The sequence below is a fragment of the Larimichthys crocea genome, unplaced genomic scaffold (genome assembly GCF_000972845.2).
Source record: "Larimichthys crocea isolate SSNF unplaced genomic scaffold, L_crocea_2.0 scaffold151, whole genome shotgun sequence".
Taxonomy (NCBI): Eukaryota; Metazoa; Chordata; class Actinopteri; family Sciaenidae; genus Larimichthys; species Larimichthys crocea.
The window spans coordinates 152,784-176,305 of record NW_020852075.1 but is presented as its reverse complement, the minus strand read 5'-3'; the positions used below and the strand labels follow the sequence as shown (position 1 = coordinate 176,305).

Here is a 23,522-nt window from a genome sequence, read left to right as displayed (position 1 = left end):
GCAGTTCATGTTGTCAGTCTTCTTTTCACACATAATTCATCTTGTTTTGTCACATCAACAGTCCAAAATCCCAAAACAGAGCAGAGCAGCTGCCAAATGTGTGACCAGCAAATCTGTCATATGGTTTAATCAGTGATCCAGATTATCATTTTTATTGACCTATTCATTTATTATGTTCTAGTGGTGTCAGCACCAGTGTCTCCACATCTCTACTGGTCCTTTAGTGGTGATGGTCCGGTTCAGCCAGCACAGCTCGGCGCTTTGTGTTCAGCCATATCTGGAAAGTTCCATCAGTGTTTGATCTGCATGTAGTGACAATATAGCTGAACGGGTTTCATTGCAGCAGCAGCAGCAGGGGAGCGAGCGAGCAGGGTAATTGTTGCCATTGGGACAGTAACACACACACACACACACACACACCACACACACTGTGTGCCTTTACCAGAGTGCAGCAGAGGACAAAAGGATGTGTCATATGAAGTGCTGTGTGGCTGATGCTGCTGATGGTTACAGCTCTGTTCTTGTACAAGTCATCTGTGCGTGCGTGCGTGCGTGCGTGCGTGCGTGCGTGTGTGTGTGTGTGTAACCAGTTTCATTGCTGTTGTAGCTGGGGGCAGAACAACACTGAGACATCGTCTCATTCTAAAAGTGTGCCTTCACACTGTGAGCATAATATACAGCAGTACATTACATTTTACATAGTGCAGATGAAATAAAGGGACGGTTCAATGTGTGTGTCCAGTACAGGGACACAGTCAGCTTACCAGCACCTTGAGTGGTCAAAGAGCCACATTAGCATTCTGAATAGTTGTCCAGGATCTAAGTCCAATGTTCTCTGTCCTTTTAGCTTGACTTTGGTCTCCACCAGCTGAACAGGAAGTGTACAGTGAGTTTATCAAACTGCTACTGCTGCAGCCTTCCCAGGAAGCTGAAAAAGTATTTACACCCTGTTATCACCTCAATCTGTTCAGCTTGTACTCACTCACTATTAAGATAAGATTTCAGAAGACTTCATTGATCCCACACAGGGAAATTCACTTGTTACAGCGGCTCACAATACACAAGGTGGATCAGAAAAATGTGCCTGTAAAGCCTGAGTCCTCCCCGGTTCTGACTCCAGCCTTTGGTCCATGGACCCTTCCTTTGCGGTGTGTTGTTCCCGCTCTCTCTCATTTGCTCTTCTGTCTGCTCTCACAAGTTTAGAGCCGCCCAGAATTCCCAGCTAGTCCTCAGTGAGTTCATTCAGCCATGTCTTTTGTGATACTACACCCTCCATACTGGCTGTACGGTCGGGCAATATGTTTTCCAATTAGCCACCACTGGAAAAATTGTGTGAGCTGTTATATATGATCACAAAATGTCAAGAAATTATTTCAGTATTATTGCTTATCATCTCTATGTGCGATGAACTGGCGACTTGTCCAGGGTGTACCACCTCTCGCCCAGTGTCAGCTAGGATAGGTTGCAGCCGCCCGCGACCCTGATGAGGATAAGCGGTTACATATTGCTTGTTGCTCATTTAAATAGGTCCTGTTGCAGGAGTCCTGCATCTCTGATGCAATGAAATCTGCACCGGTCACAAAGAGGCTCTGCATTGTGCTGATGGATTCTATGTTTTTAGCTGAACAGTTAAAAGTTTCAAATGAGAGTAATAAACAAGAGAGAGCAGACATGTAAAATCAAGTATAGATACCTGGAGGACGATCATCTGTTGTTTGCAAGTATTTTGGGATATAGGGCGAGCGATGATGAGCAAGAACAAATCATCTGCATGCAGTAGACTTATGTCTGCACTGCAGAACAACACAGAAAACAGATTACATACGATGAATGCACAAAGGCCAAGAATAATAATGTCGGCAATGAATAACTTTACTGACTACCGTATCCTCGTCATTATCCAGCATCAACCCAGAACGGAGACGCTGTCATCACAGAGTCAGAGGAAGTGACAGCAGCTCTGTTGATTTCATTTTAGGTATCTTATTTTGATACAAGGATTTGAATGTTAGTGAAGTGATAGCAGTGCTCTGTTGATTTAAATATGAAAGTGCAATAGAAATATGTCTCTAAATTCACTGACTAATAATCATGATCTGAGTGTAGATGAAAATAATCCTGATTGTTATTTTGTCTGTAATCGTGCTGTGATTCCATGTGATGGATTCCATGCAAGTCTGACTCGTCCTGAACGATCCTGTTGTAAGCTGACATTTTTTACCGCTGCCTGCTGGCCTGCCTGCCGGTGCCGTCATGCTCCAGATTCTCGTGTTAAAAGTGAACTGAATCCTTGTCGCTGCTGAGCGCAGAGCCTTCTCTGCCTCCACTAACTGAATCACCGTTTGGTGATTTTTTTTCTGGTCAGCCTTTGTGTCAGCTCTGTGGGTAATGAGAACGCCCGGTAACTTGTTGATCGTGTGGCCCGTCTCACTCAGCTGTCACCCCGCCGTACTGTTGATGGCTCAAATAATTTAGGACAAGGTAGAGGTTTGTGGGAAACAAGCATGTTAAAATGGAAGACGTGAATAAGCGTGCAAGACAATGTTTGTCAAAGCAGCTACATTGTTGTTGTACACAGAGACCGGTCTGTCACACTGTAACCAGAATATTATTCCCCTTATTTAAATGTAGTGTTGTGTATAGTTTTGGGTTTTTTTGCTGGAAAGTTTAAGACTCGCTGACAGTCTCTAGAACAACTGAGGTGAACGGAGGGTGTGCAAAACATAGAACATGTCTGTAGCAGAGAGTTTAACGAAGAAAAAAACTTACCAACCTTGCTGATAACTTTCCTCTCTTTTCTCTCTCTTTAGTCACCGATGTGGAGCTGAAGAGGCTGAAAGATGCCTTCAAGAGAACCAGCGGCCTCACCTATTACATGACCCAGCAGTGCTTCTACAGGGAAGTGCTGGGAGATGGAGTTCCCCATAAAGTTGCAGAGGTAAACCACAGTTCTGTGTGCTGGTTATTGTTCCTCTGAAGTGAGATGTAGACGGCTGATCGTGAAGAGCAGAGCTCAGACTTGATATGTAATAAACAGAGAAGGTGCCGTGTTAGAGTTTATAGTGATAACTTACAAGCTGATATCTGGACAGTCACAGACTTTTCTGCCCGGAGCTCTCTGGTGTCTTCCTCCCTTCATTAAATGCTACAAACTCAGAGGAGGGATTGTAGCAGCCGATAATGTAATACCTGCCAATAATGTGGCTCTTACAACCATAATTAAGGAGAGAGAGTGCTGCATAGTACGTACCATTAATGAATGAATATGACAACTGTGCCATCCACTATATCTATTTTTGATGAGCAAACTGCACAAAAACTACAAAATATTATTTTATTTCCAAGAAATGCAGACCTATTTATGTATTACATTATTGGCTGCCGTTATTACATTTCAAAGGATTTTTTTAATACTGTGCCAATAACGTAATAACTTATTACATTATTGGCTCAAAAACTTTATTGCATTATTGGCAAGTTATTACATTATCGGTTGCTACAGGGATCTGTCACAGGCACTGAAGGTGGATCCTTAATAATCTTAAAGAATTAATAACACCTCTGTTTTAATTGCAGTCTTCCACTTCTAGTCGCACTCGGCACAAAGTCTAGCTCTGTACGCCACTACAGGACTTAAAGGTCCAATGAAAAGGCATCATTATTTCCTTTAGTGTTATGTATTTCCTGTTTTTAAAGAGCATGATGGGGCCGGGCAGTAAGCCTATAGCGATACATTAATCTTACAATACGATACGATACACGATATTCGATACGATTCGATACTCTGACTGGACAGACAGTCTACAGTTTGCAAATGCTGGACAAAATGAATCTGATTTTTGTCATATCACACCTCAAACAGTACTAATAGAGTTTTTGAATGAAAATCTTACTTTTCAATCCCATTGCCTGACATATGCAGTTTTTCAACCAAATGTGTTAAGAGCAATAAAATAATGCCCTTTCAATACAAAAGGTCCCATGTGTTTTTGCCTAATTTTTTTCAGACATGCCACTTAACAAAGCAAAGAGCCTCCAGAAAGTTGAGTGGAACCTATCATTCAATGGAAATAGTATTTCTGAAGTTATTCTTTTATACGTCATAGATACCGTCCACTCGGGGTGGCACGGTACATGTATTCGTATTGAACCGTCACGGTATGGGGGTCACGTTTCGGTACGCGCATTTTCATTTTTTTACTGTAGGTAACGTCACGGCCACACGTTTGAGATCCTCTGGCTGCTCTCGCACCTGTGGCTTAAAAAACAAACAGTATGCAGGAGAAACACGGTGTATGGACGCAATCTAGAGCATGAAACTGGCCTTAGAAGTCAGGACCGACCCGGCCCAGACCCGATAGAATTCGACCTGAGCCCAGCCTGGCCCGTTTTGATTGACAGCTTTGTAGAGCCCGAACCCGTTTCCATTATTAAAATGTGCGCATATGGCATAACAGTCAAGAATGAGTCTAGCCTCCCCATTTGTGCTAAACACTAACAGTGATGGACTCATCTTAATTTTAACATTTTAGTAGATGCAACTGGCATAAAATCAATTTATTTATATTGAAATTTAACAATTGCATGTAGAACATGTAATAATAGGGTGTACCTGCTATTAGTAGATTAAAAAATGAAATTTAAGTGCATATTAAGTGTGTATTGAAACAACAGACAAGACACTTAGTAAAGTTGCATTGAAGTTGAATTCATTCAATTCAGTCAAAACATTTAATCAATGTGTTAGCTGTGGAACACAAGTGAACTGGAATTAATAAACAAACAAAAAATATTCCCGAAATAAATAGAAAAAGACTAAAATGTTTTGACTAAAACTGGACTAAAATACCCTGTGTTCACATTTGACTAAAACTAAACTAAAATTTTGAGACTACCTCAGCTTGAGATTTGCACAATAAAAACAGCCTTTGAGGATAGCCTTTTTGGTTATGTTTTTTTTTTCCTGCACTGTACCGAACCGTAAGGTCTGAACTGAGGTACGTACCGAACCGTGACTTTTGTGTACTGTGCCACCCCTACTGTCCACTGATTGGCTGAAAAAGAAACTAGTCTGCCTAGTAACATTTGCCCATTCGTTGACTGCGCTTTCGGTCTGCCTAACATCTGTTCTTTTCCGCGGTGGATTAGAACAACAAGGAAGTGTCAGACAGACACAAACCGCACATCTCCGTCTTTAGTGGAATCTCAGGAAAACAGTTAAAAAAAACACATCTCTCCATCATAAACCATTTCAGAGATATTCACAGATATGTGAATAGAACTTTAGACTTTTTGGGCGCATCCGCCGATCCGCCTCCGTCCTCCGAGGGTTAAACCGAAGTGGTGGGAGTACTTCTGCTTTTAAGCATGAAGGTGCTGGATTTATGTTCACCGCCATTCTCTTGAATCTCCTCACTCTGACTGCGTAAACAGTTAGAGGAAGACGTCGGCGTCTGTGTAAAGAGAGTATCTAGACGGGTAACTTGCTGGAAATGTTCTAATACTTAATGTATCGATACTCGTGGCTGAAAAATCGCTACTTTCTGGAGAAACAAAATCAATATATATATCGCAGGATCGATAAAATGGTTTAGCCATTAAAGGTAAGGAGCCTCAGTGTAACCCATCAGACAGTTATTGAGAATGGCAGCTGGTATATCTCACAGTGCCTTGGGCTGAATCTGGAGCCTTGTATTTTAGTCCACAGTACTGCATATATGCATCAGTATTAGAGCTTGTGTCACAGACAGATGTTGCCCTCAGTGAAAGCGGTTCAAACTCCAGCTGTTAACTGTCTTGACTTCCAGGCGACTTCAGCTCGGTGCAGACCATAATGAGTAAAACAATCTAACACCTCCAGTGTGTTTCAGTTATGCACATTTCTGGTCGCCATCCAAGATTCATAGAAGTACACCTCCATGCTGCACATGTCTCTGGTTTCTCCTCACACGTCCACTTCTGATTGATAGGTGCCTTCACTTCACCCAGCCTGTCAATCTTAACTCGCACGGTTGAGAGCTAATACTCTCCCTGTGGATGTTGAAGTTGGCAGAGTCAGAAATATTCTGAAGTATAAAAATATTCAGAGAATAAACCGACTGTTTGAGCTGTGTAATGTATTTAAACGTTTAAAGATAAAAATCTCTTACTGGATGACATCAATATGCAAATATTGAACTGCTGAACATATCTCTAACTTCTGAGTTGACACTTCATCTCATCCATCCAGGAGCTGAGATAAAATCTCTTCTAGTGTCAAACTCATCACACACACACACACACACACACACACACACACACACACACAATTCTGCAGAGTGAAGCTCAAACGTCACAGTGAAGGAACAATATGCAAAACACACCCTTGACCTCACATTTGTGACATTTTTAGAACACATGAGTCATTATACATACATGTGTTGTCTTTGATATGATGGTCATATAACTCTGGTCATATAACACTGCAAATACACACGTACACACACATCTTCTACAACACGTTCCTCCTTTCTCCCAGCATCTCTCCCCCTTCCCCTTTGTCACCATGGCAGCAGTTACTGTGGCGACAGCGGTCCAGATCTAAGGTTACTGCTAGTCTCTTCAAAGAGAAACATGGCTGCTGCACATAGTGACAGTTCAAAGAAAGCCAGAGCCGTGCCAGTCAGTCAGCAAACGCTGATGTTTAATGTGCAGAGATCATATTTTTCTTTAGATTGTTTGTGTTCGCGGTGACGCACAAGTTCAGTGATCGTCCACACATGCTGCTTTTTATGTAGTGGATGAAAAACAGAGTGTATGTGTCAGGCTATGGGGACATTAGCTGTGTTTAAAATGATTCGACGTCATTGGGATTTACAGATTTGTCTGTTTTGACCTTTAATAGAGCGGTTTGTGTTTGGTCATATAATTTATATTCAGAAATGCACTCAGAAATCTGGAGCATGATATGATTGATCATATAAATATCCAATATTTTGTGAAAATAACTCTTTCTGAGTCGTTGTGCCTTTGACATTGTGACAGATGTCACGCTGCCGTCTCTCCAGGGAGGTAAACACACTATCAGGCAGGCTGAGTGACGAGGACTCTGTGAACGTGGTTTGAGTTCTTCTGTTTGGTTAGAGAAGTCGCAGCTCCATCACATTGGGGTTCTACATGTGTTATCTTAACGTGTGGTGTGACATCCCCTGATGACATCAGCAGACATTTTTCTCTCACGCTTCACAAAAAAAAAGAAAGAAGAAACTTTCCACAATGAGTAAGCCGGCCTTTAATTTTTACGTTGAGCGGAGTTCCCCACCGCCTCGTACTCTACCTGTTTTGCATACTTAAGTTTCTGGGAACAAATGCCATGTCATTATATTGTAGGGTTTGTTTGTTTTTGATCAAATAATAGAGATGACCATATTGCAGCTGTTATGTTTACATGTAGAAATGGATCCCCCTGCTGTAGTGTATGTCTCTGACTGAATCATCAAAGCACTGCAGGGTTACAGTAGATCAGTGAAGAATACATATACATATTTGAATTTGTCAATACTTTAACTGAGAGTTTCTTTTGAACCGTTGATACTGCAGTTCCTTTAATTGAGTACAGAAGATGAGATGGGTCTATATTGATCACAGTGACATAAATAGAGTCCAGATAAACAGACAGGAGTTCATGTACATCTAAAATAAGACCAGAGGTGGGTGGGATGATCCGGTAGCCTGAATGAGCGCAGCACAGAGAGGGGAAGTTTGGTGGTAGATTTAAACACTTTGCATAGTATGACACACTCTGACTTCTCTTTTTTTTGGACACACTTCATTAGCTCACAGACTGCACAGTCACCTCTTCACAGCTCACATACATGCAAACAACATGATGCTGTGTAAGTGTACAAGTGCAGCTGTGCTAAATGACAGCAGCACCCCCTGCATGGACCTCTGACTCTGAGGAAAGAGCTGCAGTGATTTGGATTTTGAAATGATCTTATACTGATGAAGATGAACATATTTTTGTATTGATTAATTGATGATTGATAGCCATCTCCAGTGTGGTTCTAAGGCCAGTGTAATGAAGAGATACATTAAACTCAATAAATGATTTCTACATCAGCAGATGAAACAAAAGCTGCATCAGTGGATGATGGAAGATCACTCTTGACCTTGGTAACAATAGATCTGACACAAGAACCTAACCTTAAAAGTCTACATCTCATACCTTTTTTAGAAGTAAATGGTCCTTGCACGGTAATTAAATAACTTAGCACTAAATTGCAGCCCGTCGTAGGTTTGTATGCCATTGTCATTGTCTAAACGAGGGAAAAAGAAGAAGGGAAATTACATGGAACAAAGCTGGGAACTGAACCGTGGACACTGCGATCACACTATATAATATGTGTCTTAACCTCTAGACCACCACGACACTTCAGCACCTCTCATTTTCTCCAGAGGCGACGTGAACCATTGAATTTCCACCGTAGAGTAATGCCTGGGTGGAGCAGAGGTGGGACTAGAAACTTGCATCCTCCATGAATGAGCAAGGAAACAATGTTTCTACTGCTTGTGTTATTTTCATATGGTAATATGAAGGAGAATATATATTTTCTGTGAATTCAATGCATGAATAGTTCATAGAAAATATGGAAACACTCATTCATTTACATTTGAAATGATATACTCTACAAATAAAAAATACTTTCTCATATTTTTAGAGAAAGAACCTTTGTGCAAATCTTCAGTTTAGCAGCGAACTAAATATTCATTTGCAAAATAACTTTATGGTTTTCTGTGAGGCACATCCATGTGACAGTAGCAGCCCCTCTTTTAGGTACGAGCTCCTTGTTTTGTCTTGGCTGATCAGACTTCTTCTCCTTTTCAGACTCCAACCAAACAGTCATTTTTGAAGAAGCACATGTTCCCACAAACGCAGTAATCTTGTAATGTGATACTCTGTGTAATAACTCATCTGCCATGTGGCCACTGTTGTGCTGTTAAAGTGTAAATGATGTTTGGGAAATGGGTCGTGTCCTCATGCACTCTTTCCCTCTCCTAGTCAGCACATTGCTTCATAATGGGCTTCATTATTTCCACTTCTGCACGAGGCTCGTCTTAATTGCACAGCAGCTTTATTGGATCGTAGATTTTACAGGTGTAAGCGATGTTATTGTCTCTGAAACGCGGTTAGACGTCCATGGAAGTGATGAAATGTAATCAGACTGGTGACAGCTGATGACTTTGGTCAAATCAGGAAGAGGCTTGTCGCTCAGCTGCTCTGTGAATGAAGGACTTCTGCTCGCGTGGTGAACGTGTTCACACAGCAACACACAGTTTGTTTTTACTGGTTTATTTACTGCTATATTATACATTTGATCACAGCTCCTGACAGTATTTGTTACTCTGGTTGCAAAATTTTGTGAATTTTCAATGGGAATAAACGGAACTAAACTGTGAATTTACATAATTAAATAGTTGGGGAAAATATATTTTAGCATAATCTTGACTAAAACGACCAGATTCCATGCAGGTACACTTGAATATCTGCTATTCCTCATATACACACTGCTTACTGCAGGGCTATTGAGGCACTGGACCACACTTTAGAGCATTTGAGCTTGTAGACGACAGAATAAAATAATAATAAAAACTTGATAAAATTCTACTTACAAATAAAAATGTTGAAATGTTATTGTTTTATTTTGCATGTCTGCTTATGACAAAACAGAATGTTTAGATTTACGCTTGGATATGATGATGATTTGGTTTAAATTTCCCCCAGCTGACAGTTAATTCCCATAAAGTTTCAAGTATTTCCAAAATTCCCCAGCCTAACTTCCCTGGGAAAGTTTAGAAAGAAATTTACGTTCCACCCCTTTGCAACCCTATTTGTCACAAATAGATATTAGCTCTCCCCTTAAATCCTTAGGGACTGAACTAAGAACGACCACCCTTGGATCTTTTGACATATCTTGGAGGAACACTTCTCTCAAATTCATCCTTCTAGAAATGTCCTAACTTTGGACATGTTCAGATAATATGAGCTGGTTTCCATTTTATGGCCCACAGTTGTTCCATCACTCGTCTGAATTAGTCAGGGTCCACTTTGCTGTTATTTGGAGGGTCTGGAGGTATCTCATTAGAACTTTATTAGTCCCTCGGTCATCATCCCTGCAAACCTCCGTCCAAGTATGTAATGATGTGTGTCTTTAATGTGTTTCAGGTGATCTACACCTCATTTGGAGGCTCGTCCAAAGGGCTTCACTTCAACAATCTGATCGTGGGTCTGGTGCTTCTGACCCGAGGACGCGATGAGGAGAAGGCCAAGTGTAAGTTTCTGATGAGTTAGCAGAGAGTGCATGTGGATGTTTCCAACCAAACAACAACCAAGTGTTCATTAAAGGGGCTCAGAGGAGAGCTTGGAGTCTTTGTAGCTCCATGTGATGTATAATGAAACAGCAACTCTCATCCTCTGCTGGAATCACCAGTTTGCAGAGGATCTGTTGTTCCCGTCTGTCGTGTTTGATTTATTGTAGTTTGAAAGATAGTGTTGAGAAGTTCTCTCACTTGTTTTATGATCTCTTCAGTGTTTTGTTTCTGATACTTTGATTTTGATTATTATTTACCTCTCAGAAATCCTGTTTTCTTGTCAGTTTAGAGGATGGCTAAATTCCAAACACTTGTAGGGAGGGAAACACTGGATTATTATTGCTGAATTCAGCTGAATCGATTTAAGCTTCAGAATACATTATTGGATTTCCACTAATCTTTCACTCGCCCTGTAGAGTGCACGCAACACAATTGAAGCTCTGTGACTGTGTTTACTTCTCTGCTGCTTATCAAAGAACAGATAGAACACGTTCCCTCATCTTTTGACGATTCATCCCGGAGCGTTCCATGTTTTGAAATTTCCCCTAGCTATCAGTCACCTAGATACTCAAAACAACTCCTAAGTTTACAATCATAGCTACCTGTATGAAATTACATTGGACCACACTGTTTTAACGTAGACATAACTTCACTGGTGTTTGAATTGACAAGCCAATAAACAGATATTAAAATAATTTCCTTCCTGAGGGAATCACCCTTCCTGCTATTCTTTCATCCTGTTTATCTCCGTCTGTCTCTCTCTGTTTCTTCTTCTGGTAGTCATGGTTGATGTGTTGCAGGCAGCCTTATCCATCAGGACAGTATTGACATTGTAGCTTCTATCCTCCTTACTGCAGCTGCGTGTAAGAGGCCTGCCTTCCTGTGATAAAGCTGAATTCTCTTCTGACTTCACTCTTGTGTGCGTGTGTTTGTGTGTTTGTGTTTGTGTGTGCTCACAGACCTCTTCAGTCTGTTTGCCAGTGATCTGGGTGGATATGCTGCAAGGGAAGATATCGAAGCGGTTCTGCAGGTCCTGGATGGAGAAGTCCCGACCTCCCTCAAGAAGTGTTTCAGTGAGGTCAGTAAACGCACCACACAGCCTGTCAGTCTGTCACCATGTGGATACATATGTGAACACGTACCACAGTCAAATGTCTCTGTTAAGTCATTGTGGGTTTGCTAATAACAATATTAAGTGAGCTACAGAATGATAAGTTGTATATGCAATACAAACCATACCAGCAGCAACTCCCTCTGCTCTGCAGAGAATACACAGCTGTTCTATTTTTGAAGGACCAGCTGTGTCAATCAGTTCAGATCAGATCAAGCTAGCCAGAAGTCAGACACAGTTAACATGGACTGAGGCGCAGGCTCTGGAGCTGGTCATGACATGTGGTATGAAAGTCTGACAGTAGATGTTTGATTTAAGCACCGTTTCAAAAGCTGAACTACTATTACATCATCCGCTGATTGTATGAGACTTTATGGAAATCATTGGGTAACCATGGTAACACGCATGCATGTCAGCCCAGGTATTTCCACAATTAACCTGTTCAAAGCTTTTAAAAGTGCCTCCTCCATGTACTGTGTTAGTTCATAAAGTCCATTAAAAAGTGTGACAGTAATAATCCTAAACCATGACTGTACACGACGCCTTCTTTCCTGTCTCCACCTGTTAGTCGTTATTCATAACATGTGCTCCATAATACTTCAAATGCTCACTTCTTTTTGACACCAAAGAACTTAAATAGACACATTAAGCTAAACATTATTATGACATAAGAAATGTTTATGAAGTCCATTCTGATGTTCATGGCATTTCTACTTTCATGACAGATCCTGGCCATCTTTTAGCTTTGACAGACTAACTGTGTGTTTTGTGTTGCGGCAGGGTGACAAGGTGAACTATGAGCGCTTCAGGAACTGGCTCCTACAGAACAAGGAGGCCTTCACTCTGTCCAGATGGCTCCTGTCTGGAGGCGTGTGTGTCACGCTCACCGATGACAGCGACACGCCCACCTTCTACCAGACCCTGGCTGGCGTCACACACTGTAAGGACCAAAGACACTGAATCTGTGTTATTATATGTCAGCATAGTCAGATGTGATGTTCATGCTCATAGTTGATGGTTATTTAGTCTTTTGTTAAATATTTTATTTAAATACTTTACTCACATAAAAGCCAGATAAGAGTACTGGCCTGTCACTCATACTCAACAATCTTCTCTGATCAGCATGTTAGCGTTCTCTTTCACTAATTTATTCTAATCACTTTTTCTCTCCTCCTTGGGTCCTTGAAATTCTCAAACAACTGCAAAATAAAGGCCTTGACAGTTTTTAAAAATAGACATAAACAAACAAAGGTCATTGAAAGCATTCAAATGTATACATTTTGTGTAAGAGTAGAAATAGTTTTTTTTTTACTAAATGTTCATAAATCTGCTTCAGCTCTGATTTTAAACATTTCATTTGAATATGAAGTAATAAGAGGTCATCCTTAAAAAGTCCTTGAATTTGATACTTAAGAAGGGGTGCAGTCCTGTCAAGTAGTCAAAGCCTATATGCCAACTTCCAAAATATCAAAGAATATTTAATTCAGTTCAAGAATCCATTTACAAGAATAGGTATATCTGAGACTTGGATCAGACCTGAGGACGATGGGGACTTTGAGTTGACCGCATATGAACTGAATTATATGAACAGGAAGAACAAAAATGAAGGGGGATCAATTAGCCTGTTGATCAGCTGATTACCAGTTAGGTAGGAGTCAAGTAAGTAATTTAGCCTGAAAAGTCCTTGAATTTGATATTTTCACAGATGACATCACAGATGTTTCACATTAAACGCCTCCCAGAAAAAATTGATGCATGCCTTACACCTGATGCCACTGAACGGCTTTTAATGTGAAACATTTGTGCAGGAACTATTGGTTTTATTTAAAGTAGCTTAACACCAATCAGAGAAACTGCTAAGTAGAATGGAATAGTGAATGCAAACAGTATCCCTGTTAAAAAGATCAACTAAGTGCAGCAGAGTGGTGATATACTGAGGTGTGGTCTGAGTATGATATGACAACATGGTAAACATGGAGCAAATGGGAAGTTTGCAGTAACAGCAAACGAAATCAACAAATTAAGTGATGAATGAATTAAAATAAAAGGTTGGCCATGAATCCAGTGCTAGGATTTGATAATGGCGTTCTGAGGGACCTGCTGCAGTCAGAGTGTTTGTCTTTTTTACATTACATTACATTACATTACATTGCATTTAGCAGACGCTTTTATCCAAAGCGACTTACACAGGAGGACATGAGCTGAGAAAGGTGTAAAGGAGCACAGAGTAGTTGTTAGTTTTGTTAGGCAGGGAAGCAGTCTCGAAACAGAAAGTTCTTTTTAAAGGTAGAAAGGGATGTTGCTGTTCTTGTAGCCGTTGGTAGGTCATTCCACCATTTGGGAACAACCACAGAGAAGAGTTTAGAGTGACCTCGCTTTGCGAGAGGCGAGGGTACAACTAGACGGTTTGTATGAGCGGAGTGTAACGCCCTGGTCGGGACGTGAGCCTTTAGTAAGACGCTGAGATAGGCAGGGGCAGATCCTGAGATGGTTTTGTAGGCTAGCGTCAGAGCTTTGTGTTTAATTCTGGCAGCTACAGGCAGCCAGTGCAGGTCGCTGAAGAGTGGGGTGACATGTGACCTTTTAGGTTGATTGAAAACCAGTCGCGCTGCGGCATTCTGGACCATTTGCAAAGGTTTGATCGCGCAAGCAGGTAGGCCAGCCAAGAGCGAGTTGCAGTAATCGAGGCGGGAGCTGACTGTAGCCTGAATCAGGAGCTGAGCGGCATATTGGGTCAGGTACGGTCTGATTTTTCTAATATTGTACAATGCATAGCGACATGACCTCGCTACGGAGGAAATGTGTTCAGAGAGAGAAAGACGATCATCTAGTACCACGCCCAGGTTTTTAGCAGCATGGTTAGGGGTAATGGTGACAGTACCAATTTTCAGGTTGAAGTCATGGCAGATTGACTCATGGGCAGGGATGACCAGGAGTTCGGTTTTTGACAGATTAAGCTGGAGATGGTGGTCTTTCATCCAAGTTGACAGATCAGAGAGACAGGCGGAGATGCGTGCGGAGACCGTGGTGTCGTCCGGCTGGAACGACAGGTATAGCTGTGTGTCATCGGCATAGCAGTGGTAGGAGAAGCCGTGTGAGCGGATAACATGGGACAGCGAGGTGGTGTAGATGGCAAACAGAAGGGGACCCAGCACCGACCCCTGCGGCACCCCCGTGGAGAGGGTATGAGTCGATGACAGACGACCTTGCCAAGACACATTAAAGGAGCGTCCAGCGAGGTAGGACTCGAGCCAGGAGTGGGCAGAGCCTGTAATGCCCATGTTAGCGAGTGTGGCTAGGAGTATGTCGTGATTGACTGTATTGAAGGCAGCCGATAAGTCAAGAAGGATGAGTACAGATGGTTGCCCTCATGTTCTGGCTGTTTTTAAGGCTTCTGAGACAGATAGTAAGGCTGTCTCGGTGGAGTGGCCACTTCTGAAACCCGACTGTTTTGGGTCAAGTAGATGGTGATGGGTGAGGAAGTCAGTGACTTGTTTAGAGGCCGCCGTCTCAATGGTTTTCGAGAGGAAGGGAAGCAGTGACACCGGCCGATAATTTTCAACCAAAGCGGGGTTAAGCGAGGCATTAATCACGGATGTGATCGGTGGGACTACTGTAGGAGCGATATCTTGTAGGAGTTTAGAGGGGATGGGATCCAGCAGGCAGGTGGTGGGTCGGTTGTTAATGATCAGTTTGGATACCTCGTCTTCTGAGAGAGGGGTGAACGAGGAGAGCTGCGCTGTTGCACTTTGTGATGTGAAGCAGATACTCCCCCTGCTTCATCCCCCATCTGCCTCCTAGTAGAGGCAGATGTCTCAGGAAATACCTCGCACGGCTCTAAACAGTCGTTAAAGCTCAGATGAAGTCATTGCATCGCTGTGTTTTTTTTCCCCCTGCCATGAGTGGCACTCAGCGCTCTGGAAAATGACTCAACTTATCACCTTGATTCACTCGCTCTCCTCCTTTCACTCAATCTTCCTTTTTTCATTATTCCATGTCTCCTTCACCGAGGTCCCTCTCCTCCTACTGCCGCCTTCTATATCTGTTTCCACTCCGTCACACTCAGCCCTGCACCACGCACACTGCACTAGTTAATGTGATCACTGATGCTGTGATATTCATATTTCTTGCCTCATTTAAATGATTCATGTGTGAAATGACTAGAAGCACTCGGTGGTATTCAGCTGCTCAACAGGCTAATGGACCTGGAGATCATTCTTGTTTGTTTTTAGGCGGTCTCCCTGTTCTGTAAAGTCACCTCAGAAAATCAGCTCACAGCCAGTGAATCAGAAAGTGCATGAATTCAACATTCATCACTTTTATTTCCCTTTATTTATAAACCTGCTTGTTAGTGGACGTCTGATGTTGGGCTGCAGCTGCAGAGCATACATTTCTGTTGACTGTGGTCTTAATAGTTCCAGCCAAGACAGAAAATGACCATAAAATGACTCTGTTGGGGAAGGTAAATATGGCACCTGTGGACCCGGGGTGCAGTTGTTGGTCTGTGCTGTAGGGCCTGTTTAAAGCTACTCTCAAGTCATTTTTGCTCCTTTATGGAACTCATTGGTGTTGAACGGTACACTGGTACTGAAAAAGTACTGTAGTACAGTAGTTACAATAACTGCAATGTCCCAGGTTGAATTCTAACCAGGGAGCTTTGTTGTATTTCATGAGTCTCTCTCTCTCTCTCCTACCCCTCATGTTTTCTGTCTGACATTGTCACCGTCCAATATGAAGACAATTTCTCAGCTTTTTATGTATCATTTTCTTCAGTTTGAATAAGCTGGCATCAAATGCTCAGATTTGTAATCTTCCATTCATTAATCACATAATTACTAAGTGATGTGTGACAGAAACTGTTGGGTTCTGCAGCTGCACATGTTCAGATGTAAATGAGTACTTTATACAGTATAGTGAGTGAGTGTGGAGTACTAATGCTTATCCCTAATAGTCACAGTTTTAGCCAATTATATTCTGTTTAGTCAAAGTTCTTGCCTAGCTACTTGTGTAAAAACGACATTTAAGAAGTTCAGCTTCTCTTAAGAAATATGGAAAATCATATTTGTATGCCTAACAAAAGGTTTGAAAAAAGACGCAAGGACGCACTAATTGATACACAGGATATGCATCAAGGCTAATACACATCAGGTATCAAGCATGATGTGATCAAACCATATTAAGAACAATTCATTGTTTACTCCAGTCATTCATCAGCCATTACAGGTGGCCAACAGCCCTGACCTAATGTTACCTGACATTAAAATGATTCCAACAAGTCTACACACAGTGAGGTCTACACACAGTGAGGTCCACACACAGTCTACACACAGTGAGGTCCACGCACAGTGAGGTCCACACACAGTGAGGTCCACACAGAGTCTACACACAGTGAGGTCTGCACACAGTGAGGTCTGCACACAGTGAGGTCCACACACAGTGAGGTCCACACAGGGTCTACACACAGTGAGGTCTACACACAGTGAGGTCCACACACAGTCTACACACAGTGAGGTCTACACACAGTCCACACACAGTGAGGTCTGCACACAGTGAGGTCCACACAGAGTCTACACACAGTGAGGTCTACACACAGTCTACACACAGGGAGGTCCACACACAGTCTACACACAGTGAGGTCCACACACAGTGAGGTTCACACACAGTGAGGTCCACACAGAGTCTACACACAGTGAGATCCACACACAGTGAGGTCCACACAGTGAGGTCCACACACAGTGAGGTCCACACACAGTGAGGCACAGTGAGGTCCACACACAGTGAGGTCCACACACAGTGAGGTCCACATACAGTGAGGTATACAGATATTAAATGTGGGTTAAAGAGTGAACTGTTGATGAGTTGTGACTTGTAGTCCTTAAGTTTGACTGACTTTTTTTGGGACTACAAACAGATATGTGATATTTAGAGACCAGAAAACCGTGATATGGTTCTTTAAAGTTTGGAGGCATAAATTTAGCCAAGCTTCATTTCCCCAATTAAGGCCAGAAGGCTAGAAAGAACCTGTCCTGTCAAAACCCTGACACTGTCTTTAATCTGCCTGCTCCCCGTTTATCCTCTTAACTGTGTGTGTGTGTGTGTGTGTGTGTGTGTGTGTGTGTGGGAGAGAGAGTGACTGACATACTCCTGGTTCATGACTCGTGTAAAGCTTGACTCATGGCAAAGCTTACCACAGTGAATCCTCTGCTAACTTGCTAGCCTCCGACACGTTCACACGTTCTGAGAGTAGAGATGTGTGGGAATAACGGCCGTCCAGGATGACGTAGCCTCTGTGAGCGGTTATCACGGGGAGCATGCTGTGGTACATGCTGGCTGTGGCAGCACCTGTCTAAGGATGTTCCCTGGATAATGGTATGGTATCTCTGCTGTCACTCGGAGAGAGTTGCACCTCTAGGTGGGTATCAGGCCAGACAAGGCACCTACCACAGAGAAAGACAAACTAAATTGGTAGAATTGTTTTTGGTAGGACTGTTCTGTAGCCTAAGATATCTTGTGTTTGTCATTCATGCTCACTTCTGATACAACCATTGTTTGTTTGAGGTCTTAGATGGCATTTGTAGAAGACACTTTATCTGATTAGTTTTGTCACTGGTTTAAAGAGAAACAAGTAGGAGTCTATTGTTAGACCTATTGGATATCAAACCAAAACCTGGTAACAACCATCTCGGTTGTTATTTATTATTTATTTATCTTGGTTGCATTTGTAGAACCTGACGGAAAGCTTGCATCAAACATTCCGTACACTGTTCTAATTTTGATCAGACAGTTCTCGATCAAAACATTTTTTTTGAATGGCTGTTGAGACAACATTAGAGAGCACCATATCATATCAGCACTAGCAGTGAACATTTACCCAGTCCTGCTTCAGACATTTTGTGCTTTTCAAGAAATCCATATGGGCAGTGTTTGCTTTCAGACATGTGCCTGAACACACTGATGTCTCAGGCTCATGGACCACTAATGCATTTAGGATCCTTTAGCATTTGGCAGAATAGACTGCCAACCTCAAAGTCTGCCATAATCACAAAGATTTGAAACCCAATGAGGAATGATGCCGATGTAACCTTCGAGTGCTGCACTCATGTGTGAAGAAGCAGGTGGAGACCATAAGACAGATGGGAGATGTGCAGGAGGCGATCTATAGCTGGGCTAATGAGTTTTATAGATTAGCACTCACACGGTAGCACAGTTGTCATGACGAACGTTCAGCATGATGGACACAACAAGTATTTATTTTTGACTAATTACTGATTTATTTAAAAAGCCACAATATCTTTCTCTACCTTGCTCTGATATTCAGAGTGTGATGCATCTGATCTTTAGCCTGAGATTTGTTTAGGACCACAGTGCGTGGGTGAGCATGTGTTTGTTTTATGATTATTGCATAGGATGTGGTTTTTGTTGAGTTAGCAATGTCCATCTGAGCTCAGACAGAAAGGTAGTCTCCAGTGCTCGCTCCCTGCCTTAACCCATAACACTCAATAATTTATCAGTTTCATATTATTTCTTCCATGCTATCTCCATATAGTCTCCTTCACATCCTAAATCATTGATTTCATACTCAGTGCTTCCTTTTAGTCTGTTTAAGTTCAAACGCCTGAGCCACTGGCAGTAAAAAGGTGATAGAGTGCTTCCCAGTCAGTCAAAGGTCGCCCGTTCGCCTCTGGACTACTGGAATCAGAACCTTGAAGATAGACAGTCCATTCTCCAGGGTGTTTGTGCTGCTTCACCAGCAGCCAACCGTAACCACAATCATCCCATCTGACTGGAAACTGTGACCAATAGCTGCTAAAAACAAGCTTTCAGGAAGGTCGTTTTAATAGCCCAACTGGGAAGCCTCGGTCCACGTTTACCAGGAACTGACTGCCATTTGATTATTTGTCTGTGTTTTGACACCTGTCATGGCTGGTGGATCTATGCCAAAGTCTAGCTGGCTAGCTGCTGAATCCTATTAACCTTAAGCCATGGATTAGCGTGTTGAAAGGGGGAGGCTGGTGCGCTGACCCTGCCAGAGGTTCATATGCTATATTGGTCTGATCCGTATCACTTTGTTACAAGTTGAGTGAGATACCGTTCCTTCCAGTGGCCGTTACATAACCCCACCTTGGGCTTGCTGTGGCATCACAACCGTTATCGAGTTTACTGTGCTCCTCACTGGGTACATGCTCCAGTTACCAACAGAAATCTGCATTGTGTTGGAGAAGGTATGAAGGTGGACAGTGCCATGAGGCTAAACAAGCTGATGGATGACAGTGAAGTGATTAACAGTCCAGACTAGAATGCTGACCGAGCCGTTACTTGTCATGAACGACAGCTTCCACCCCCTTCACCACACTCTGGTCAGGCAGAGAACACAGGCCGATTCCCCCGAGCTGCCCCACTGAGAGCCACGGGGCATCTTTTGTTTCATCAGCTATTATATGATGAAGAGTGTGTCAGTGTGGGGTGGTGTCGCTGTTGTTTTTCATACTCCCACACTGCCATAACGGCTCTCCACCCACCAGTCACCAGCACCACCAGACCCTGTTGCTCATGTTTTCTTGCTGCTCTGCACTTAAGCACTGTATTCATTATTCAGTATACCTTTTAGTTGATAGTTTTCCTTATTTTTATGCCTTATACAGTATTACACTTCTTTACATTAGTAAATTAGTAGTATGTATACATTAGTAGACATGAATCATAAATTTGACTATTTCCTTAATACATCGCTGCTTGTTACAGTGCATCATATTTATCACTTCACCTCTGCAGTTTCTATTAACTTTGATATGATGACATCTATAAATATACTTTGTTCTACGTACTTACAGTATAGAATATATTGCTACCTATCCACTAGCTATATGTATTTATCATAAATACCCATTCTGTTTACGGTGCATTGGCTACTTGTTACCTCTGCCCATACATCATGAGTCTCACCACATATTATGTTTATTTATTTTTAGAACATTGCACCCAGCATATCACTGGAAAGACTAGAATAGCAACATAACAACAACACTCACTTCTAGTCCAAACCTAAAGCTGAAACGTAGCTTCAAGCTCAAATGATGAGCCCACTAGTTTAACTTTGACTTCTCGCTACAAAACTCTGTGGTGTGAACTGACCCCTCTGAACTGTCTTCTGTCCTGCAGTGGAGGAGTCAGACATTATAGACTTGGAGAAGCGCTATTGGCTGCTGAAAGCCCAGTCCAGAACTGGCCGCTTTGACTTGGAAACCTTTGTCCCATTGGTCTCTCCTCCCATCCATGCCTCACTGAGTGAAGGTAAGACAATATTTACCTGTATGTCTCATGGGGATGTCATGTGTGAAAATCTACATATCTCTTCAGGCTTTTAAATTCAGAATACAGTCTCTCTTTTTGTATAGACCTTACCTTGTTATTGATTGTTTTCCAGGCTTGTTTCACGCCTTCGATGAGAATCGGGACAATCACATCGACTTTAAAGAAATCTCTTGTGGACTCTCGGCGTGCTGCAGGGGGCCTGTCGCTGAAAGGCAGAAATGTAAACCATGCTGTGTTTTGAATTCATTACAGATACATAAATCCCCGTGGCCTCACATTGTTTTTATCATACGAAATACAGTCCACCACTTCTTTCGAGCTGTAATCTGTAATTTCAGTGTAAGATGGAGAGTGAGAAAGTTTTTGTAAAGTGCTAAATTGGTTCTGCAGGTCATTAGTGCACATTGTTATCAGAATTGCGTGCAGGATTTCCCCCTAACATACCAAACAGCCTGCTGTTGGCTTTCCAGGCAGTAGAAACAGTATTGTGCTTCGTCACCATGTTTGTATTCGTCACTACATCTCTCTGTTTTACCACCAGTTTGCTTCAAAGTGTTTGATGTGGACCGTGATGGGGTTCTGTCACGAGATGAACTCCATGAAATGGTGGTGGCCTTGCTGGAGGTGTGGAAGGATAATCGCACAGACACACTCCCTGTAAGTTCACACACACACACACACACACACACACACACACACACACACACACACACACAGAACATAGATGTAGGTGTGGCCTGTATGTAGACAAAGGGTCCTGCTCTACAGACTTATCAAGCTTATCAAACTCTCTCTCACTAAGTATGTTGCCTCATCTCTGGTGCTGATGTGGCGAACCGACATTCACTGTCACTTTCTCCAGGAAGTTGAGTGGTGCTAGGAACAGGAAATCCTTTGAGGGGGAGAAATCAAGGCCTTGAAAGTTTTTTGAAAATAGACATGGCTCGTTGGATGTGCATGAATTTGTATATTTTTGTACCTGATACTAGTGAACAGGCCCGTGTTCTGCTGGGTTCTGTCTGCCTCGACAGTGTGACAATCACCTGCATACAAGTCAGTGTTTAAAGTCAAATGATGCAGGTTAAACAGTGACGAGGATCGGGAGAAAGCTTTAAGTTAACCTTCACCTTAACAACGCTTCAATATTGACTGACTGTTAAAGAGTCTGTCAGCTGTTGGAATGAAGGACCTGTGGTGGAGCTCCTTCTTACATGGTGGGAGTAGCAGTCTATTGCAGGAGGAGCTGTTTAAGGCCTCCACAGTCTCATGCAGGAGGTGAGAGGAGTTATTCATGATGGATGTCAGCTTTGCTAGCATCCTCCTTTCCTCTACTTCCTCTGTTGAGTCTAGTGGGCAGTCCAGGACAGAGCCGGACGACTGCGTAGAACAAAACACATGCCACCCCAATGTCATACAAGGTTTTTAACAGAGTCCTGCACACTCCATGGACCCCAGACCCCTCAGCAAGTGGAGATGAATAACAATTTGTAGTTTTATGGGGGGGTTACAATTATTCTATGTGAACAGCAATTCTGTGGCTGTAGCTAACGTTCTCAAAGAGGGTTGGTAAACACAGGTTTTGTTAACAGACACAATGGTACTAAACATGGCAACCTCACCGTGATGGGACTCTTTACATTTTCTTCTGTACAGATGAAATAAATGTGGTATAATGTGTTGATTTTTTGTGCTTTAACTGTAGACCTTATGCTAAGCTAGGCTGACAAGGTTTCATGTAGGCACAGACGTGAGATCAATCCCAATCGTCTCATCTTATTCTCAGAATAAAATGCTAAACGATTTTGTTCTTTTTGTATGTATGATGTTGCAAACAGGCTGACAGATTTGATATAATTACTCAGGTTTTTCTACATTCTTTTTGACAGTAGCAGCTGAGGATGAGGTGTCTGGACTTTGCTTCTTTATGCTAATATATTGTGTTGCCTTGCAGGAGCTACACAGTAGCGTGTCAGACATAGTAGAGGACATTCTGAAGATGCATGACACAACCAAGGTGAGACAGGACTCTTGCTGACAGAATCATTATTGATGTAGCTGTCAGGGAGTTAAGCCTTCGACTTCCATCCCATCTTATAATTTTATTTTATAACCTTGATTCAGAGAAAGTCAACATCACTTTATACTCAGCTCCAGCTTCAACCTGCTTCACATTTATGAAGTTCCTCACATTGTCACTGGGAGCTGCCCAGTACACCTACAGCAGCCTTCTTGTCTTACCTTCAAGCTATTTTCACCCACAACAACCGTATCAGATAAACAGATTTTCTTCATCACTTTCAAGGTCTCAAAGCAGTGTATATTTTCAGAATGGTGCGTCTGAGTATGTTGACCTTTGTGTGTTTTTTGGCCCCTTGCCAGCTGGGTCACCTGACCCTGGAAGACTACCAGATCTGGAGTGTGAAGAGCGCTTTGGCCAATGAGTTCTTAAACCTGCTTTTCCAGGTCAGTGCACCCACATAACTGTAGCTATATGACTGATACTGATGTTGAAATACTTTATTTTCCTTTGTTTTCTACATCTTTGTGTATTTGTCTCGGTCCAGGTCTGCCACATAGTGCTGGGGCTCAGACCTGGTACTCCTCAGGAGGAGGGACAAATCATCAGGTGCATGTCTGACCTCTTTAACTGTCATGTCATTGTATACAGCTTTGAGGAATATGCTGTCAGATATAATGTGTGTGTGTGTGTGTGTGTGTGTGTGTGTGTGTGTGTGTGTGTGTGTGTGTG

At 42.4% G+C, this 23,522-nt stretch overlaps 1 protein-coding gene across 1 annotated transcript in view; it reads left to right on the top strand.

Moving 5' to 3' along the window:
• Positions 1 to 2,752: 2,752 nt before the first annotated feature.
• LOC113744759 (ubiquitin carboxyl-terminal hydrolase 32-like) overlaps positions 2,753 to 23,522 on the top strand; it is a gene marked incomplete at its 5' end in the record, with an annotated part of 32,013 nt that continues 11,243 nt past the window's right edge. The window contains 10 exons of the mRNA XM_027275701.1: positions 2,753 to 2,938; positions 10,205 to 10,310; positions 11,310 to 11,428; positions 12,242 to 12,401; positions 20,621 to 20,752; positions 20,886 to 20,993; positions 21,315 to 21,430; positions 22,725 to 22,787; positions 23,153 to 23,236; positions 23,338 to 23,457. Of these exons, the coding sequence (XP_027131502.1) occupies positions 2,753 to 2,938; positions 10,205 to 10,310; positions 11,310 to 11,428; positions 12,242 to 12,401; positions 20,621 to 20,752; positions 20,886 to 20,993; positions 21,315 to 21,430; positions 22,725 to 22,787; positions 23,153 to 23,236; positions 23,338 to 23,457 (1,194 nt within the window). The remainder of the gene's footprint in view (positions 2,939 to 10,204; positions 10,311 to 11,309; positions 11,429 to 12,241; positions 12,402 to 20,620; positions 20,753 to 20,885; positions 20,994 to 21,314; positions 21,431 to 22,724; positions 22,788 to 23,152; positions 23,237 to 23,337; positions 23,458 to 23,522) is intronic.